Source organism: Vicia villosa, linkage group LG5, assembly GCF_029867415.1.
Source record: "Vicia villosa cultivar HV-30 ecotype Madison, WI linkage group LG5, Vvil1.0, whole genome shotgun sequence".
In the NCBI taxonomy this organism is placed as follows: Eukaryota; Viridiplantae; Streptophyta; class Magnoliopsida; order Fabales; family Fabaceae; genus Vicia; species Vicia villosa.
Window position 1 is genome coordinate 169,278,136 of NC_081184.1, and position 20,668 is coordinate 169,298,803.

Genomic DNA, 20,668 nt, shown 5'->3' on the forward strand with positions numbered 1-20,668 from the left:
CTAAGGCTGTGGTATTTATAAATTATATATCACAAATTAGGCTCACGTCCATTCATATATCACAAATTAGATAATTATGAAAAATTAATATATCATAATAATATTAAGAGTTAAAATATTTTTAAATTTTCTTAATATATTATTTATATTTGTGATGAAACAAAGTGAATTAGATTAAGAGTATGTTCATCTTTGCAGATCAATCATAAATCACTTATAGTTTAAGATGAATTAAAAAAATGCAATCGTTTTAGATTAAAACCTCAAAAAGTTATTAAACAATATTAAGGATGTATAAATATAGAAATAATAGGGGACAAAAATAGAGATAATAAATGGTTGTAATATATTATATTTTAAAAAAATAATTAGTTACCCGTGCAGACCAATTATAAATCGCTTATAACTTAAGATGAATTAAAAAAATTTATGCAATTCTGAAGCAGTCTAGTAAAGTTCGAAACTTGAAAAATGTGTTCGCAAATTTTATATTTGACCGAAAAATGAATTAACCGGTCTATTAGTAAAACCAAAACTTTATTTTAAGTAAGAGAAGATTAGTTGCCTAAAATTTTGAAAAAGTCGGAACAAAATTGGGGTATGACAGGAGCTAGTGTTCTGTGCAAGAATGGGACGATAATTAGATAAGTTGAATTAACATTACTTCATAGTGGAGCTTTGATTCTTATGCAGCTGGCGAATCTAACCTCCAACGCTCTAGTTAGTGTATGAAGTGAACAATAAAATTTTAAATGGAAGTGAAGGTACCTGTAAATGGCACGCTTATTTGCTTTTACAGGGGAGTTTCTTGGTACTTGAAATGTGAGAGGAAATCGTGGAATATGGATGACCACATGATAAATCTGGCGGTGTCCCCTGGATTCTTGGGAGAAGTCACGCGAATGAGTTAGGCTTATCCCTTGTATCTCTGCCATGCTCTTGGCATAAGCCTCACATTTTACTAGGCCTTACTGGCTGACTTAAAACACCCATCAAAAGCTTTATTTAGAGTTTGACCTGATCTTTTTAAAAGTCAACTTGGACTATTAATATCCAATTTTTTTAAAAGTTTATACATGTTTTTTTCTTCCATTTTTCGCAACATACTTAATGTATATATAAACATGAGTTATACACAATATAAAACAACAAAATCCAAATATAAATTAATATCTAAATAAAAACATATGTATAATATATAAGATAACATTTAAATAGACTGGTCTAACAGGTCTAATAGGTTTTTCTATAAGCCTTAGCCCAATCTATTTAAATTAATAGGCATTTTTAAAATATTTGAGCATATTCTTTTTATCAAACGAGTTAGATTGAATCGAATTTTAAGTAAATCGGGTCATATACCCTTGAGGGGCGACCCGACCTATTATTACCTAACTATGACAATGGACATAGTTTGGGCAGAGTACTATAATATTGGTCCTCATATCCGTTTGGACACCAACGTTTATACTCATATGCGTACCCTATGAGTACATAAGTACCCATACTCATACCTGTTCACTTATATTTCTAATAAAAAATAATCGATCTATTATAGTTTATGATGTTATTTTAAGATTTTAACAACATTAACAAATTCAAGGATCTCATTGTTGAGTTAAGAAATAAACAATGATTTATATTAAAATACGTACAAGTCTAATAACGATGTATTTAATAAAATTAATATATTAATATGTGTACATAGTAACAAAAATAAAAATATTTAAATATATATTGTGCATGTATGAGGTGAGTATTAAGATACTCGTACCTGCCCCCATACTTGCTTATTTTAGTGGGTTATTGCTCATGCTCATGACTGAATGCATTTCACAGGTTATTATCTTACACGTTATATATAGTTTTTACAAATATCGATTTGGGACAGGTCTAATTGCTAGGGGTGTTTGCGATGCGGTTTAGATCAATTTTAAAGCAAAAACTCATCTGATTCAAAGATACATTTATTTACAGGTCAGTTCGATTTTAGATCCTTATTTAGAAAAATACGATCCAATCCAATATAATTCCATGTGAGAATGAATATGAACCATTAGATTTTAAAATAAATGATGGAGATTCTGTGTCTTTGTTTTTTTCTCTCTCCTCCATCATTTATTTTAATAATGGAGGAGAGAAAAAAAAAAGATTGACACATAATCTCTACCATTTATTTTAAAATCTAATAGTTCAGATTCATTCTCATGTTCTCATATAAAAATGTCATTCTCATATGATAGTTCAAATTCATCGTCATTTTTTCCTTCTTCGTTAGCGTAACATCCATGGTCGCGGCTCCCTTTAACGCTTCCAGCTGACCCTGCTGAACCAGCAAGACTTGCATCTTCTTCTCCATGCTTACCGCACTAGTTTATTGCATCATTAAGTGCCACAAACCGAAATCATTCACACTGGTGAATTTATCAATCTCATATTTCGTTGACTGCATCTTCTTCTCCATGCTCACCGCACTAGTTTATTGTAACAAAGTGTCGTTAAGAATAAACCAAATTATGAGAAAAATTGAGTTTCTTGAACAAACACAAGAAACCCTATTAAGTCTTCACGAAAGAGAGAGAAGAGGGAAGAGTAAGAAGAAAATCATAATTGGTTTTAACTGTTTTACTATTCACTTACTCAATAAGGGTTCAAAGATTACAAGTGAATAACAACAACCAACATCTCTCAACAACTTGAGATAGTTAGTCTATTTATAGACTACTAAGCTAACTTAAACTTCAAGTTAACTTAAATAATTGAGATAAGTATTTTAACTACTGCATGTTTTAGAGTACTTCGACTACAACATGTTGGACTTCGACGTCAACATGTGAACAAACTTCGACATCATATTTAATCTCCGTCACACCAAGAAGCTACCCTTATTTAGACTAGAGTTTGATCCAAAATCTCACAATATAATAATATATTAAAAATTAATATGATAAAATGAGAATGATCAATTATATTTAAAATAAGTTAAATTAAAAATAAATAGATTAAAATGAACTAATAAATAATATTAAAAAATGTGTATCAATGACCAATAAATCAACATAATATATCATACTAATAAAAAAATAAATAAGTATTAAAATATATATACACGCGGTTCAGTTTGGTTTAAATTAGTTTTGAAAAATCTATCGAAAAATCCATTTTGATATGAGCGCTTTTTACAAAATGAAATCGAAACACATCCAAAATTATTTAATTTTTTTGCAATTTTATTTTTTTAATAATGGATTTGTAATTTTTACTTCTATCGATTTGAATTTGAACACCCTATTAATTCCATCACTATTCATGCCCCTAGTATAAACTAAATGATTTATAAATAAATAAAAATAATCTAGAAACACAAGAGAAACAATATTACAGGTGACAAAGGGACATATCCGTCCATTTAGGCCTGCACCGTAAAAATCTGCAAAAAATAGACGCAACAGGACGAACAACATCGTTAAAGATGTGTCTCTAAAACCTTGATCCATCCAGTAAATAATGAGGATGAGGTGAAAATGCCTGCAACTTTGTACCTTTCTAAGTCTAAAATAATAAAATTTTATGCAAACGTCCATGCCTGCAAAAACTATAAAAAAAAAAAAAAAAACAGAGCAAAACAAGTGTTGACAAAACGGATAGGTCTAACGGAGCATACCCGTTTTGCCACCCTAAGGGTCTGTTTGGTTCAACGGAGGGGAGGGGAGGGGAGGGGAGGGAATTCAATAAAGGGGAGGGGAAGGGAGGGAAGGAGATGAGAGGTATTTTAATTAAAAGTATGTTTGGTTCAAACGAGGGGGAGGGAAGGGGAGAGAGAGAGAATTTTTAATTAAAAATATGTTTGGTTCAGGAGGGAAGGGGTAAGATTTTAAAACTAATTTACCTTTTAACCCTTAAAATAGTATAACACTCATGCTAAATCAAATAAAAACAATGTGATATTCTTAATTTTTTTTGTCAATTCATAAACAATATAGATAATCAAACACAAAATATTTACTATTTCAAATACTTTAAAATATATTAAAGCATAAATAAAATATTGATAAATTTCATACAATAATCATATGATACATGATCAAATGAATTATTTTATCATCTTGATGATCCATCTAATTCCATAAAATATTTATAAATTTAAATTTTAGATAATATATAGCTCATATACTACAATTATATCTAAATATGTAATATAACACAATAACTTATAAAACAATTAAGTTCTTACAAAATAATAAATCAAAATGAATATGATAAAACACATGAAAAAATGAATAAAGTTGAGTCACCATATTAATATAAAATAATGGAGTTACCGTAAAAAAATGGAGGAATTCTAATAAGACGATAAAAATTAACGTATAATATATATTAAAAACAATTTAAGATTTTAATTAAAAAGTTAGGGTAATTTTGTCAATATAGCAAAAATATATTTTATCATAACTCCTCTCCCTCCCCTCCCCTCCCCTCCAAATCCCTCCGATTTGGGGGGAACGAAAAGTTGTTTCAGGAGAGAATCTGATTACCTCCAATCCCCTCCCCTCCCCTCATAAAAAAATTGAATCAAACATTATTAATAGACATGGCAATAAAACCCAGACCCACGGGTACCCAACCGAACCCGCCTCGAAGTTGACGGGGAAAACCCGCTTTGACTGGGTTTGGGTTCGAGTTTGGGTTTTCCTCGATTAGAAAACATGGGGATGGGTCGGGTAAGGGGACACTAGTACCCACCCCGAACCCGCCCCGTTTATTTCAATATGTACATTATTATTTATATTTCATAATTTATATTATTAAATGTGTGACTAAACTTTTAATAATTTGATTTGTGTTTATTATTTTAAATATTTGAAATATATGTATGAAATTTTTTGAGATTGGTTTTATTTTGTTATTTATAATGTAATTTGATTTTTGAAAAAGTAAATATTTTTATTAAAAAAATTAATTTTACGAAATACATGGTGGCGGGGCGGGGATACCCGAACCCAACCCGAACCCGTTAAGGACGTGTTTGGGTTTTAATTCCCCATCCCTGTTTGGGTTTGGGGCGGGTAACGGGGATTGATTGGGGATTCTGGTTTGGGTTTGAGGAGGTAAAAACCGTCCCCGATCCGCACCGTTGCCATGCCTAATTATTAACTTAAAATATTTCCTCCCCTCCTCTCCGAAACCCTCTAACCAAACGGACCCTAATTATCAAACAATTTAAAAAGGCTTAAATAGTCCCTTGGTCCCTGTATGTTGGCGTGTTTTTGAATTTAGTCCATGTATCTTTTTTTTTTGGTCTGAATCCTTGTATCTCATTTTCACGTTGGCGTTAGTCCCTGGGGTTAGAATTCTGTTAAAAAAAAGCTGACTGGGCTAACGTTGCTGATGTGGAAATGATTTACATTTATTTTTTGCTTAATATGTTGCACACGTGGAGATGTGGCCATTATAAGGAGGACGAAATCAAAAAGGGGTCATTTTCTCACACTCCTTCTATCTTCTTCCTCAAATCTCAGATTTCTTCATCTTCTCTAAATTTTCAATGGCCACATCGAGCATAGGTGATTGCACTGAGTCTGAAATCCCAATTTGTGGTTGCAATAAATCAATGAGGATGTTCATCTCAAATTCAACCGAAAACCCTAAAAGAAGATTCTGGAAATGTTCAAATTTGGGATTAGGTTGCAAGCTATTCATATGGGATGATGAACTTGAACGGAGCACATCAAGTGAACCCAGAAAATTAGTTGGATGCAATTGCTCAGAGGTAGTTCAGGAACTAGGTTGCATCATTAAAGAAATTGAAGCCAAGAAAAAAGAGAGGATGAAATTGAAGTTGGAAAACGAAAGGAAGAAGGCCAAACTGCTCAAGCTTTTTTTGACTCTTTCATGGTGTTTGTTCTTTGTTTACCAGAAATGGTAGTTAGATTAAAGTTGTTTGTTGTCTGTAATGTTTTTCTGTTTTGGTCCCTAGAGGAAAATTAAATGTGTGTATTTCGTCCCTGTTAGAATCAATTATTGACTCAATCAGTACTTGAAATAGTGTTGTTATATTTCATCCCTATTTACTAATGATTTGTTTGAAGTACATAGTTGTTTGTAAATGGTTTGTTTGTAGTAGAACATAAAGGCTAACAAGACAACAATGGCACATAATTATGTCTCACAATACTTAAAGCATACTTAACCAATAGTCTGTTTGATTTCTCAAACTTACATAAAGCCAAAAAAATGGCATATAATTATGTCTCAAAATACAACAAGATACACCATGCATAAACCAGTTTCATGGTACATATCTCAGAATTACATAAAGTAAACAAAGCCATATATTGGCCAACAAAGTCAAAAGGCAATAAGACAGTTCCATAAAAAGCTTCTTAATCAAGACAGTTCCATAGGTTGTGATGGATCACTTCATGCTCCTTTGAGCTTCTTGGTTTTAAGCACCCTTGTCCTGTCACTTCTTCTCAACTCCAACTTTCTTGCAACTTTTGGTTTTGGTGTCTTCTTTTTCTGCAAATTACAAAACATTAGATATACAACCACATAATCAGTAATGTAGTCAAAATATTAGCATCTATAATAAACTCAACTGGTTTGAGAACTGTTGGAGTAGTAGAAACAGTTGCAGGTGGCACATCATAAGCAGGTGCAGTCAAAATATAATCTGGGGCAGAAACTTGTACATCTTCAACAGGGGCAAATGTAAGTGATGATGTTGCTGCAGTCTGTGCATGTGTATCAGGGCCAGTTTCAAATAGTTTTGGTTGAGATTGACTTGCCTCAAAGGCTGCTGCAAGATCTGCAGCAAGCATTTCAAACTCAGGGTCAACATCAGTTTGTGTTACATTATGCTGAGGTTCAACTCCTGCACTTTCAGCATTGGTGGCCTGAGTTTGGTCTTGTGTTGAACCCTCAGCAATGGTAGCCTGACTCTGGTCATCTCCTGCAGTTTCAGCATTTGTAGCTTGAGTTTGGTCATTTGTAGCAGTTTGAGAATTATTTGTAGCAGTCTTCTTTGGTGGCTTTCTCTGTACAAAAAAATTCAGTTAAAAAACATTACACATCAATAATAGCATATGCCAATAATAGACAACTTCAGTACCTTTCTTTTTTGAGCCTCGGGATCAACTTCTTTACTTGTACAACTTCTAGCATTATGGCCATGTACACCACACCTTGTGCAGCAGTAGGTTGTTTGTGTCCTCCCCTTATTAGGGTCCTCATCAGGTTCCCTCCTCCTTAGCTTCTTTGGCCTTCCAGGTCCCCTCTTATAAGATGGAGGCAACATCTCTTCCATTTCAACCTCTGGCCACATGTCTTGGCCATTAATTGGACTTATACTATAGCTATAACATTTAGCATAAGCAGCTTTGGAATAATAATCATCCACAAAATCCTCAGGCCTTTGGTTCTTAAACCCTAGTGCAGCTACTGCATGTCTACAAGGGATGCCCACTAATTCCCAAAAGTTACAAGTACAAGTTTTTTTAGATGTATCCACAATAAAACTATTCCTAGTATGGATATGTTCTACTTGCCACAAAGTGTCACCAGACCAATTTGGTATCCAATTCCCTGCATGTTCCACCTCTTTGTCCAACCTTATTCTAGGCCTAGGCATTATCCTATGTTTCCATCTATCAACCCTTTCTCTTAAGCTTGCATTCCTATTCATGAGGTAATTTCTTATCCATTCACACATGGTTAATATTGGTTTATCTCTAGCCACTAATATAGTTCTGTTAAAAGCCTCAGACACATTATTCATAAGCACATCACATCTAGGATAAAAAGAAAATGCATGCTTACACCATGATTTAGTAGGTATGGCTGACAACCACTCCCAAGCCTTAACATTCAGCTCCTTCAATTCTTTCATCTTCACCTCCCAAGCTTGGATATATGTGGCTTTTGCAGTTGCCATCATTAGGTCTCTGATCTGTGTCCCTCCCCCAAACTTCTTTTTGAAATTGGCATATAAATGCCTAAGACAAAGTCTGTGTTCAACCCTTTCAAACAGTTCTTCAAAGACAAGTATCAGACCCTGCAAAAAGAAAGGGATGTCATACAAAACAAAATCTACATTCAAGGATGATATCCAAAAAGAAAAACATATTTAGGGATGAGATCTAAAAAAGTCACTATCCTGACTGTCCTCACTATCCTTAGTATCCTCAGTTTCATCAAATACTTGTACATCATCACCTCCACCATTATCATTTCCTACTTGTACATCATCACCTCCACCAACAACATTTCCTACTTGAACATCTTCAACTCCACCAGCATTATTGGCTACCTGCACATCATCACCTCCACCAACATCGTTTCCTACTTGAACATCTTCAACTCCAACATCATTGCATACTTGTACATCATCACCTTCACCTATATCATTTCCTACTACTGCTGCATTGCCTTTAAGCTCGACATATAAGTTGACAACAAATTTCATTTCTAAAGCATATTGATATACATTGTAAGCATCCACATCACTGACCATTCTACTATACCTATCAGCATCATTGTTATACCACCATAACCAATATTCTGACTGCTCAAGACCAGTTATCTCTTTCACAATCCCTGTTGCTTCAAATAAGCTACATCTATCTGGATCGATTTCTAATGCATGCTCATTCCCCCCACTATAATATACAATACAGTCCCTAAAAAACCTACCCCCGTAATGAACAATCACAGTGAACTCCATGACTTACAGGGTTAACAGATAATGAGCAGAAGTAGAAGTAACTCACCTTTAAAACAAAGAACAAATAAAGAAGAACAAAGAACTGAGGCGAGGACGTTACTTGATCATGATGTTGAGCATTTCTCCATCTTCATCCCTTCGTCTCCTCCAACCCAGAAACAAAGATTCTAATTTCATCCAATATACTTAACCCTAATTTACAGGGACTAAAAGCAAATGAACATTTCTGAATATTTGACATTTTTGGTGGGAAACTAATAGGTTTCCACGTGTGCAACATATTAAGCAAAAAATAAATGTAAATCATTTCCACATCAGCAACGTTAGCCCAGTCAGCTTTTTTTTAACAGAATTCTAACCCCAGGGACTAACGCCAACGTGAAAATGAGATACAAGGATTCAGACCAAAAAAAAAAAATACACGGACTAAATTCAAAAACACGCCAACTTACAGGAACCAAGGGACTATTTAAGCCATTTAAAAAACTATGAACTATAAAAAATAAGTTCAAAATATGGTATTGCATGTCCAAAGTAAAGAAATACTCCTTCCTCTCGCTCAGAAAAAATATTTTCCGAAACAGAATAATTTTCGTTTTGTACGATAATTTGGCTTAGTCGAAACTCGGAACAACGAGTTTATGGCGGAGGCAGTGGTAATGGAATCCTCAACGCCCCCAGATCTGGACGAACTCGATCCTTCTTCAACATTGTTAGATCTCACGAGTTACCAGCTTCACGATCTCGACTCAGTCGAGTTACCTCCCAACCTCACCGAGTTAGACCTAACCGCAAATCGTTTATCTAACCTAGACCCTCGCATTGGCCAATTATCCGATCTCAAAAAGCTCTCTCTCCGTCAAAACCTAATCACCGACGCCGCCGTTGAGCCTCTCTCTTCCTGGAACGCCCTCTCCTCTCTCGAGGTACTTTTTCTTTTCTCTCTGTTATTTTGGTTTATCTCTCTACAAAGTTCTGTTTGGATGCGTTTGAATTTGCTTAATTGAAACGTGTTTTTTTGTTGATTTGTTGTAGGAGTTGGTGTTTCGTGATAATCAATTGAAGAATATTCCTGATGTAAGCATATTTAAGAGGCTTTTGGTTTTTGATGTCTCTTTCAATGAGATTGCATCGCTACATGGTGTGTCTAGGGTTTGTAATACACTGAAGGAGCTCTATGTATCAAAAAATGAAGTTACTAAAATCGAGGAGATAGATCATTTTGATCAGTTGCAGATTTTGGAACTCGGCTCCAATAAACTACGGGTTAGTTTGCTAGTTAGTGTATATTTGGTTCTGCAGTGAAAAAATTGATTTTGAGTTAATTTATTCTGATTAAAAGTGAGTTGAATGTAAGTGTATGTTTAATAACTTTATGTAGAATTGAGTTGAACAAGTAAAACTCAAGTTTAGACTAAAAAATTACAAATTATAGCTTCAAAATACAATCAATTCTGTTGGCAGAATCAATTCTATTTTAGAAGAATCAAACACCTTAAAATCAATTTTACGCATCGATAATTGTTGTTGACTCTTCCAAAAGCTAAACCAAGCATACACTTTGTTTATTATATTGTAGTGGCAATGGGATGTCGTTAATTAGCTCTGATTTTCCTTTTCTGGCTATATTTATTTATGAAGCTGAGTTTTTGGTTTTCAGGTGATGGAGAATTTGGAGAACCTTGTGAAGTTGCAGGAGCTATGGCTTGGGCGTAATCGAATTAAAGTTGTGAATCTATGTGGTTTGAAATGCATTAAGAAGATTAGTTTGCAAAGCAATCGTCTTACTTCAATGATTGGATTTGAGGTATGATGAGTTTTTACTTGCTCTATCACACTCCAGAACTGGATAGGGAAAAGAACAATTTTATATTATGGAGGGAGAAAAACAGATTAAGATGTTAAAATAGTTATAGGAAAGAACTTAGTTTAGGGGCTTAAGGCACTGTTCTTATGATTATGTACTGAACTACTCGTGAGATGGTATTAAGCATTGCACTCCTTAACACATGCTTGTAGAAGTTATGGCCCGTTTTATGTTAAAGAAATTTAGTTCAAAACAGCTTGCACAATACATAGGCCGCAGTGTGTAAGTTTAGTCCTTAATTATACAGCTTCAACATAGCGCCATTGAAAAGCTGTGGCATTGCGGGTTTGCATTGCAGCGTCATGGCGGCTGCCACAAGCTTAACATTTATAGCATCATGGCGGAAAAAGCGAATTTTTAAAAAATCCGACCCGAAAGCCGTCCCAAAAGGGTTAAAGCCCTAATTAAACACTAATAACTCTATTTTAACACTTAGAAAAGACTAAGCATGTTTTGACCTTTCCATTCTCCACCATTTATTTTCTTCTTCTATGTGTTCTCTTCCTCTTGCAATTGATGCAATTTCTCTGAATGATATTGGTGATTGTAATGAGTGGTCGGCTTGAATGATGGTAATGAGGCTGGAAATGGCTAAGTGCCTGAAGGTGACACTACTCTCGGTTGGCGAATTGTTTATAATTATGAGGCTTCTGGGAAAGGTTACAATGTCTAGAACCGTGAAGAAGAAACTTCAAGCATAAACATCAACCTCTAAAGGAACATGAAAGGAGGTTGTTAACGTGGTTGAAGAAGAATTGGAATATATACAGTGATGATGTAGCAGCTGTAGAACAAGAGAGGGACGAGTTTGCTAAAATGATGGCATTTTAAAGTCTTTATAACTCTGTATTACTTTGAAGAGAAGTTCTTTTATTTTGAATGTTTTGAAAAGCTATTTTATATTGAATGAATGTTTTGAAGTCTGGAACTTGAATTTTTTTTTATTTTGAAGCTATTTACTACAGATCTCTAAAAATTTCAATAAAAATTTGCAAAGTGTAATGCTCAAACTTGACAACAGAGTTGGCTCCCACTGTTCTCGGAGTCTGGATTCCCCCCGATCAATTATAACATGGGCCTTAATCCAACCAGTTAATCCCTTTGTATTACAGCGTGAACTGATATGAAAATTTTGTAAGCCAAACACTGATGCTAACTACTTTGAACTCAAATTTGTCCTGGTCCTCAGTACATATCAATCTTAACTCTAAGGACCAGTAAAAGTCGAGGCATGAAATGGTAGGTCAATCTACATCACCTACATCACTTTCCTGCTATGATATAACTATTAACCAATATTTTTAATAAGAATGCAATGCTGGGACTTAAGAGAGACATCATTCATTATGATGAGCCAGGAATCGAGAGATGCAATTATATGAGCAAGAGGAAAATTTGTGATTCATAGGAAGAGTCTGGTGGAATGTTTCACCAGTTCTACCTGCAAGATCATTTAAAATTCTTAGAATTGAGGATATTCTTTGGAATTTATGAAATTTTTGTACCATATTATATAGCCAATCAAGATGGCGTATGCCAAAGTATTTCAAGTCCTCTAAAATTTTACATTCGCTTTTAAAAATTCATCATTCTAGCTCAATTTTTCAGGAATATAGTCATCAATTGAAGCCAGGGATTGTTTCAATTTGAACTTGTTGGTGAATAGGACAGGGGGTTTTGCAAATTTTTCTTTTTGTATTTTCATTTGTAGTTGCTAACTTTTTGGCTTACAGGGTTGCACAGCTCTAGAAGAACTATACTTGAGCCACAATGGTATCACCAAAATGGAAGGCTTGTCGTCTTTAGTCAATCTCCGGCTTTTAGATGTATCATCAAATAAGCTAACCTCTGTGGATGACATTCTGAACCTGACACAGTATGTCTATTCCTCTATTTCCCTCCCTACAAAAAAAGCATTCCGGGCCTTGTGTTGATAATAGTTTCATATCCTCATTTAATCTATTGCAGATTAGAAGATTTATGGCTTAATGACAACAAAATAGAATCACTTGAAGGATTTGCTGAGGCTGTTGCTGGGTCAAGGGAGAAGCTTACCACGATTTACCTAGAAAATAACCCTTGTGTACGGATTTTATTTAGCCTTTTGCTTGATTTTATAGTCATTTTATGCGCATAATCTTCCACTGAGTTGAATTTAAAGCACATATCAGCCCCCATTATATGGTCAATGACAAACAGTTTTTTTCTCCATCTTTCTCTGCTTATCATGCATGAATGTGGGTTTTCCCAATGCAATGAAGCATTTCTTAACTACTCTGTTTGGAGGACTCTTTGGAGAAATAAATAATGACTTCGTAGTAGAGTCATTTGTTTGTTCAAATGTTGTATAATATATGGTTGATTCTGTCTATAACATCCCTAAATTTTCAGGATGATGGTCATTCTTAATTATTTTTCAGTTACAAGATGTATTTCTGTAAGAACTAATCGTGATATTTCTCCCCCGCAGGCCAAGTCACCTAACTACACCGGCATCCTAAGGGAAATCTTCCCCAATGTACAACAAATTGATTCTGATGTATTTTCTTAAGAGTATCTTTGGCTTCATCTTTTTCTGAAAAAACAATAGCTTTGAAGCATTGTCTTTTCATATATGTTTGTAAGTTTTAATTTATATAGATCTTTGCATGATTTTGTCTCTTTCTTTTAGACTGCACTTTGATTAATTTCTTCAAAATCTTCTATTCATGCAGATTCCATTTTTGGGAGATTGATAAAGAGATGTTGTGATTTTAAAACCACCGGTGAATATTATTATGTTGCCTGATATTAGTTACCAGTCGAATGAATATATATATATACTTGTTACATGTTTCATGTTTTTCAGACACCCTTTTGTATTATTTATGTCACATGGGCAACCAATTTTTGAAGCAAAGATTAATGGTATGTATGATTAACCCTTTTGTATTATTTATGTCACATGGGCAACCAATTTTTGAAGCAAGATTAATGGCATGTATGATTAACTAGAGACTGAATCAACATTTTTGTTTTAAAAAAATCTTGCTGTATTTTTCATTTGATAGTGAATGATAAGAGTTTTTTCTTTCAACCACTTGATGTTTCTTATACAAACTATAAGATTGAGTTATCGATTTTAGTGTCATTTATCCCATAACATTTGGTTTTCATTGATGAGTCATGAACTCGTTGTCATAATTGGCAATGAGTATTTGGAGGTCTCTAAACAGATAGCTTATGTTGAGGTTACCAAAAATAGTGTTTTTTTTTTTTTTTGGCTTTGATAAAAAAAAAGTTTGTTTAATTGATAAATCTTACTTAAATGCATTTTACAATTACAGGTTTAATTGGGACTTAATTGCTAAATATTATTAATTTTTAAATTTACTCATCTTGACCTTTTTTTCCTTCAACCTGGCATATCTAGAGCTATAAATATCTGATTTTGATGATCTTTGCTCCCTTGGAAAGCTAAAACAAATTACTACTACGTTTCATAAGGTTCATGAAATTTGACTTAAATGGGGCGCACCTCTAAAAATTTGAAAATGTTTTTGGGTAAATTCGGAGATGCATCTCCGAACAAGTAAGTAAAATAGTAAATTTGGAGATGCATCTTTGAAGTCACCTATTTCATTTAGAAGAATTTTTTTACCACTAAAAAACATTTGAGTATATGATCACCTTGCATGATCATCTTCTTCACATTTCAAAAATCACATGACACCTCCTTTTGGAAAACAAATTTCATTATCAACAAATTTTTCAATTCAAAATGAGATTTTGTGCATTCTAACTCATCAAAAAGAGCATCATAAGCTGAAATTTCAGGTAAAGTTTTTTCATTTCATCCCTCATTACTTGCATTGATATTTAGTTTAGGCTGAAAGAAAGAACGTGTTGCTTCGGAAATGCATTTTCAGCTCACATACATTTATTTGGAAATGTATTTTCGAACTCGTCTATTATTGGTTTTTAAAAATTTTGTTGTTTTGCTTCTTATTAGATATGGTTCACCCGAATATGTTTCCCAAAGGTGATGTACGTGACGATGTAAAACAGGATGTAGCGAAGGATAAAGTTAAACCAGTTGAAGTTAAGGAGGATATTAAACTGGAAAAAGTGAAAGATGATGTTAAAGTGATGCAAATGTAGCGAAGGATAAAGTTAAACCAATTGAAGTTAAGGAGGATATTAAACTGGAAAAAGTTAAAACAGGATGTAGCGAAGGATAAAGTTAAACCAGTTGAAGTTAAGGAGGATATTAAACTGGAAAAAGTGAAAGATGATGTTAAAGTGATGCAAATGTAGCGAAGGATAAAGTTAAACCAATTGAAGTTAAGGAGGATATTAAACTAGAAAAAGTGAAAGATGATGTTAAAGTGATGCAAATGTAGCGAAGGATAAAGTTAAACCAATTGAAGTTAAGGAGGATATTAAACTAGAAAAAATGAAAGATGATGTTAAAGTGATGCAAATAGGCATTGGTCAACATTTCATAAACGAACAATTGTATACCAGAAAAAGTGAAAGATGATGTTAAAGTGATGCAAATAGATGTTGGTCAACATTTCATAAATGAACAATTGTATACTGCTCGCAAACTTATGCTTCAATGGGTTTGCATGGTAGCCATGAATTTGGGGTTTGACATTGTAATTGGAATGTCTGACAATGATTCTAATATAAAACAAACATTTGTAACCATGACATGCGAGAGAAGTGGTATGTATGTTCTCCCAATTCGGCAGTTGAAACATAATGATTTTCGAAAGTGATTATCAATAATGTGATTTTCGAAAGTGATTCTCAACTGGTGGCCCAAACTATTCAAACCAATCATTTCGGTAGCTCTGAATTTAGTTTCATTATTGTGTTTATTAAGAATTTGTTAGTTAACTTTTCCAACTTTGAGGTTAAGTTTATAAATCGCCAAGCGAATTCGGTTGCTCATACTCTTGTTAATGCGGCCCATTCTTAGAGTAGGCATAGTGTGTTTAATATTATTCCTCCTTGTGTTGAACAACAATTGCTTTTGGAAATGAATTAAGTTTATTTCGGTAAAAAAAAAATTCATATATATATATATATATATATATATATATATATATATATATATATATTTTAAATATTCATACAACTTACCAAAAATTCAAAAATTAATCTCATTAAAAACATATTAATATCTTAGGTTAATATAAAAAGAGAAAAGGGATGATGCACTGACTGTGTAAAATAGTTTTATACTGTCAACCAATCACAATCATGTATCCAATTCCATCACACTTTTATCTTTACAAAGTTTTAATGACATGGCAAATTGGTTGTTTTCTATTGGATGACAGTGTAAAACTGTTTTACACTGTCAGTGCATATCCATTAAACCCATATAAATTTTTTTAATTAAAATGAAATAATTTAAAAAGAAAATAATATATTTTTGTACTAGTCAAAATATACAAAATACCTGACATTCCTATACTGATAGGTGCAGAGACCTTAATAATTGATAGTTTGCTCGCGTGAAGTGAGAAATTCTACAATTTTAGGAAGTATATCATATGTATTACGAAATATCCTTCCCAACAATAAAATTAAGGTATTTATAAAAGTCTGAATCCTAGTTCAAAAAACTCCTAAAAAATACTAGCAATTACACCCTCTTAACTGAGAGAGCTGTTGATTACCTATTTCCCAAAAAAAAAAAAAATCATGAATATAATATAAATAAAATTAAGCTGAAATTATAGTTTTGAGAATACTTCAATAATGGTTACTTATATTAGTTTTCTTCCCTTACTTATATCCTCTTAAAAATAATACTCCCTCTGGTCCCATTTATAAGAAAAGATTTCTTTTTTAGATACATTGAGTAGATAATGTATTTAGACAACTTATTGTCTAGATACATTATTTATTCAATGTATCTAAAAAGAGAATCTTTTCTTATAAATAGTACCGGAGGTAGTAATATTAAGAGGTTAGACTAAAAAAGTCTAAAAATAAAAACCTAACAATGAAAAAGTTAATCAAGAAGCTAAATTAATAAGACTTTGTTAATGTAAGATTTTTTTTTACCTATTGCTTGATTAATTGATTGAGTCAACTTACCTTATTTACTCATTGCTCGGTTAAGCTTAAATATTCGAGAAAAGGTGAACTGAAAATTCATTCTTATTAATTGATGAAAAAAAAGTCAAAGATTCTTAATTATAAATAGTTAAAAAGGGTAAAAAAACAAGGTGCTACTAGGTGCAGCTATCATCGTCCACAAATATTAAAAGCAAGTGGGTCCTTCCTTTGTGTTTTTTCAGTCTACTTCTGCAAAAAGCTAAAATACTTCAATCCAATATAAAATGATTGAAACCATAAAGCAAAAGTTATTTATTTAGTTGTTCTCAATTACTTTTTGGTTTATCCGATAAACCTCTCAATTGAATTATTACTACCATGTTTCATGGCATCCAACAAAATATAAATGTTTAATTTTTTCATATACTTTGAACAAAGGATTTTATCTTTTAAACCATCATTAGAAAGGGACAAGTTACAAATATAATGGTGCATTTGTTTTTATTTTAGGCTTTCAATTTATTTGCAAAGGATGATCATATGATAAGTGCTTGTCATTTTTTGTCTCCTCAAAAATTGTTTTTTTCTTTCACTATCATTAATTATTATAAAGTTAAGCATATGGACTGTGACGTATGTATCTCTTCTAGGACTTCGACACGTACTATGAAAATGAATTCGATTTCTAAATTCCAAAAAAATATGAGATCAAATTATTTTTCCATTTTCAAAAAAAAAATATATTGGTTGTATGATGCGGTAACAAAAATAATTAAAAATTAATTAGTTTTATGAAATTGAATTTAAATAAAAAATGAATTGATAATAAATAAATTTGTTTTAAAATTATTATAACAATTTGTATTTAAATAGATTTACATGAAAAAAAGTTGAAAATGAGTGAAATAATAAATTCAATCCTAAAAGCAATTCAAAAAGTAAATGCTACAAATTTAAATTTTAAATATTTAATCTCTAAAATAATATTTTGATTTGTCTAGAGGAGAATTAATTTTAATTTTAGAATTACTTTTAATATAACATTTAAATTTTATAAATTTAAACAATATTTTAACACATGTTTCACAATAATTTTGGAAAATGAAGTGTGGTCCTAAATTTGAACCTAATTGTTTCACTTTCAACTTTCCCTATATGCCAAGGATTTTATGCTTTATGAAAGATATACTGGTTTTACGTGCAAAAGACAATGATATCATATCCTAAGATATTGTTGCTTATATATGTTGTGTGTAATTCTTGATAGATTCATCGAATTAGGCATATTTGATCAATGAGTGCAAAACATTTCAATCACAAATCTTAATCACAATTATATCGTGTTGATGTATAAAGCTTTCCCTTCCACAAAGGTCACATTTTGTAATTAAAGGAGAGAAACTGTCTTAACCCAACCTAACTATATTAATAATTTGTCTCACTTGGGTTATTTGAAATCACTATTAGAAATACTCGAATTTCCTGCGGATTTACCTGCGGATTATAGCTAAATTTCCGCAGGAAACACGTTTCCTGCGGATTTTCCTGCGGTTTTTTGTCTCCAGCTAAAACCTTCGTGGGTAATATTTTCGGCAGCAAATTCCGCAGGTAATTCCGCAGGTAAATCCGCAGGAAATTTTCAGCAGGTAAATCCGCAGGAAACTTAAATCTGCAGGTAAATCCGCAGGTAATTTCTATCTCAAATTAAAAAAAAATTATAAACTTTTGAAACATTATAAAAATCTAAAATATTTTTATAATGTGACTATGTAACCATAATATAAAAATAAAATTATAATTTAAAATATTTTGAAAAAAAAATTATAAACTTTTGAAACATACTAAAATATTTTTATAATGTGACTATGTAACCATAATATAAAAATAAAATTATAATTTAAAATATTTTGAATTATAATGCAAATTTATAGAACAAGTTATTATAAAATCTGCTACAAAGTTAGTCCCAAATACTTACATAGTCACATTACTATTTATTTGTCAACCAAGTTAAAAAAATAATAATATTAGCTGCTCAAGATTGGCTACATTTGTTTCAAGCCCATCAAGGCCGCAGTAATTCTATAATGAATCAACTAGTTAGTTAATCAATTCTATTATTATGAGTCAAATATCTTTTTTCAACTCTGTATGGGCATTAATCTCACTACAAGCTAGGACGCTAAAACTATTGGAAAGACTCTCAAGACTTACAGATTCAATAGAAGGAACTTGGCTAAAAATATTCTCCAGGTTTTCAACTGCGACATATTCTCCTTGTGAAAGCTTGAATATATTCTTCTTCCTATCAATAATCTTCTTGCTTCCATTAGGCTGCCACTCTCCAATGTCCCCTGTTGAATAAATCACTCAATTTACAAGAATCTAAACATCAAAATGTGACCCGAATCCCGACAGCCAATCTAAATATTAGTCGGCTTTGGATTTGCATTCTGGAATGAATTCGTCGGATATTTTCTCGAAGCCGAGTTGACGAGCAACTTCATCGTTCACGACTTGGCCACCACCGATATCTAGAATAAATAAATAAATAAATAAACAGTTAAAAATTATGATGAATTGTTACTGATTAAGATGGAAATGAATAGAGAGAAGAAGATAATGAACCTGGAGAAGAAACTCACTCATAAGCTATAAAGCAGCTAGGATAACGGTTGTCATTGACATTAGTACCTCTCAAATATACTCCAAACTCACTCATAAGCAATGGATATCCTTTATCCAACAAGTAACCAGACGTGCTCCTTACAATTTGAGTTACTCGTCCACAAACTTGATTTGGGTTCCCTCTTACCCAAGCTTCACCATCATTGACAAAAGTTCCTCTATCTACTCATCCAAAACATCTAATGCTTATATGTAAAAGAGTAATTCAGTGTTAATAAAGGATAGTTATGACGAGACAACTAAAATTGAGTCCTATCATACTGAGTGAGGAGTAGAGAAAACAGTAAATAAATATTCATTCAAGGGAAGTGGAAAAATTCAATGGAAATTTTTTGTAGAATTTTGTAATAACTGATCAGTATCTTATTCTTAGGAAATAGTTCAATGTTTAACAAAGAATAAAAACAATGATAAGAATATAATCTATGTGTAAAAAACATTTCATTGCTATAACAACCTTTATGCCTCACTTTTTAGAAATGGTTACTTGGAATTTAATAAATGATGGCCAACCCGTTCTTTTGAAAAAATAAATACTAAAATATAAGATTCTCATCATTATAAATCCTAAAAACCTATTCCCAATAACAAAATTTAAATAACTGGAAACAAACACCTGGTTAGGAAAGAACTGGATTAATATAGCTTTACCTGAAGAAGAAGTTTCTTAGTTTCTTCGAATTTGGTTCTCAACAGCTCCCAAATGACCATAGGTCGTCTGAAACAAGGAGCCTGTCATACAGAGCAGCAATACCAGGGTCTCCCTTAGCAAACACCATTTCCACTAAATCAATAGTGACCCTAAAGAAAGGCCATTAGTTATACATCTCTTGAAGCATTTGAAGATTTCTAATATCCTTGTCAATAACATGCTTAAATGCTGCCCCAAAGCCTAGCCACACTGGAAGATGAAACCTTGTTTGTGTCCAGGCAAAAATCCAAGGTATTGCACGGAGTGTCTCAATACCTCCACTTGGCTTTCGCTTTGCCGGTCGACTTCCGATATTCATACGGCCATACTCCAACTCTGGAGTAGCCTGCAATTTGGAAAGTTTTTAGTGATGATTAATATAAATGTCAGTTTATTTAATAGAAAAAAAGAAAAAGTAATTGATCTTTATTTTAGGAATCTTACCAGCCTGAAATACTCAACAAAACGGGGTTCTTGGAATCTTACCAGCCTGAAATACCTCCAACAGAAGCAAGTACTCCAAGAACCTTAGCTATACCATTAAGCCTATTTAAGCGCAAGCTCTCATATCTGCACTTTGACATACATAATTGAACAAGTTCATGAATTCATAATCAAAAAGTTCTGAACTTTAAGCTCTAGG

General features: G+C 32.6%; 1 protein-coding gene and 1 long non-coding RNA gene across 4 annotated transcripts; one reads left to right on the forward strand and one right to left on the reverse strand.

Annotated features, from left to right (window-relative positions):
• The first annotated feature begins 9,236 nt into the window (after positions 1-9,236).
• LOC131603837 (protein phosphatase 1 regulatory inhibitor subunit PPP1R7 homolog) lies at positions 9,237-13,527 on the forward strand. Its single transcript, XM_058876272.1, has 7 exons — positions 9,237-9,648; positions 9,758-9,988; positions 10,383-10,529; positions 12,323-12,465; positions 12,558-12,672; positions 13,060-13,209; positions 13,304-13,527. The coding sequence occupies exons 1-6, from the start codon at positions 9,364-9,366 to the stop codon at positions 13,138-13,140; spliced, it is 1,002 nt and encodes a 333-aa protein (XP_058732255.1). The 5' UTR covers positions 9,237-9,363; the 3' UTR covers positions 13,141-13,209; positions 13,304-13,527.
• Positions 13,528-18,746: 5,219 nt separating this feature from the next.
• On the reverse strand, positions 18,747-20,597 carry LOC131608181 (uncharacterized). 3 transcript variants are annotated; one of them, XR_009285523.1, is made up of 4 exons: positions 20,470-20,597; positions 19,986-20,371; positions 19,292-19,513; positions 18,747-19,180 (listed from the first exon to the last, which is right to left on the reverse strand). It is a non-coding gene; the product is annotated as an uncharacterized LOC131608181 (long non-coding RNA). The 3 variants fall into 3 exon arrangements; XR_009285522.1 differs by having other exon boundaries at positions 19,292-19,519; XR_009285524.1 differs by having other exon boundaries at positions 19,275-19,519.
• Positions 20,598-20,668: the final 71 nt, after the last annotated feature.

Excerpts from the sequence above, each read along its gene's own strand:
- LOC131603837 (XM_058876272.1), top strand. The coding sequence starts at position 9,364 with ATGGCGGAGGCAGTGGTAATGGAATCCTCAACGCCCCCAGATCTGGAC. Across the intron at positions 9,649-9,757 it reads ACGCCCTCTCCTCTCTCGAG|GAGTTGGTGTTTCGTGATAA; the intron begins GTACTTTTTCTT and ends GATTTGTTGTAG. Across the intron at positions 9,989-10,382 it reads TCGGCTCCAATAAACTACGG|GTGATGGAGAATTTGGAGAA; the intron begins GTTAGTTTGCTA and ends TTTGGTTTTCAG.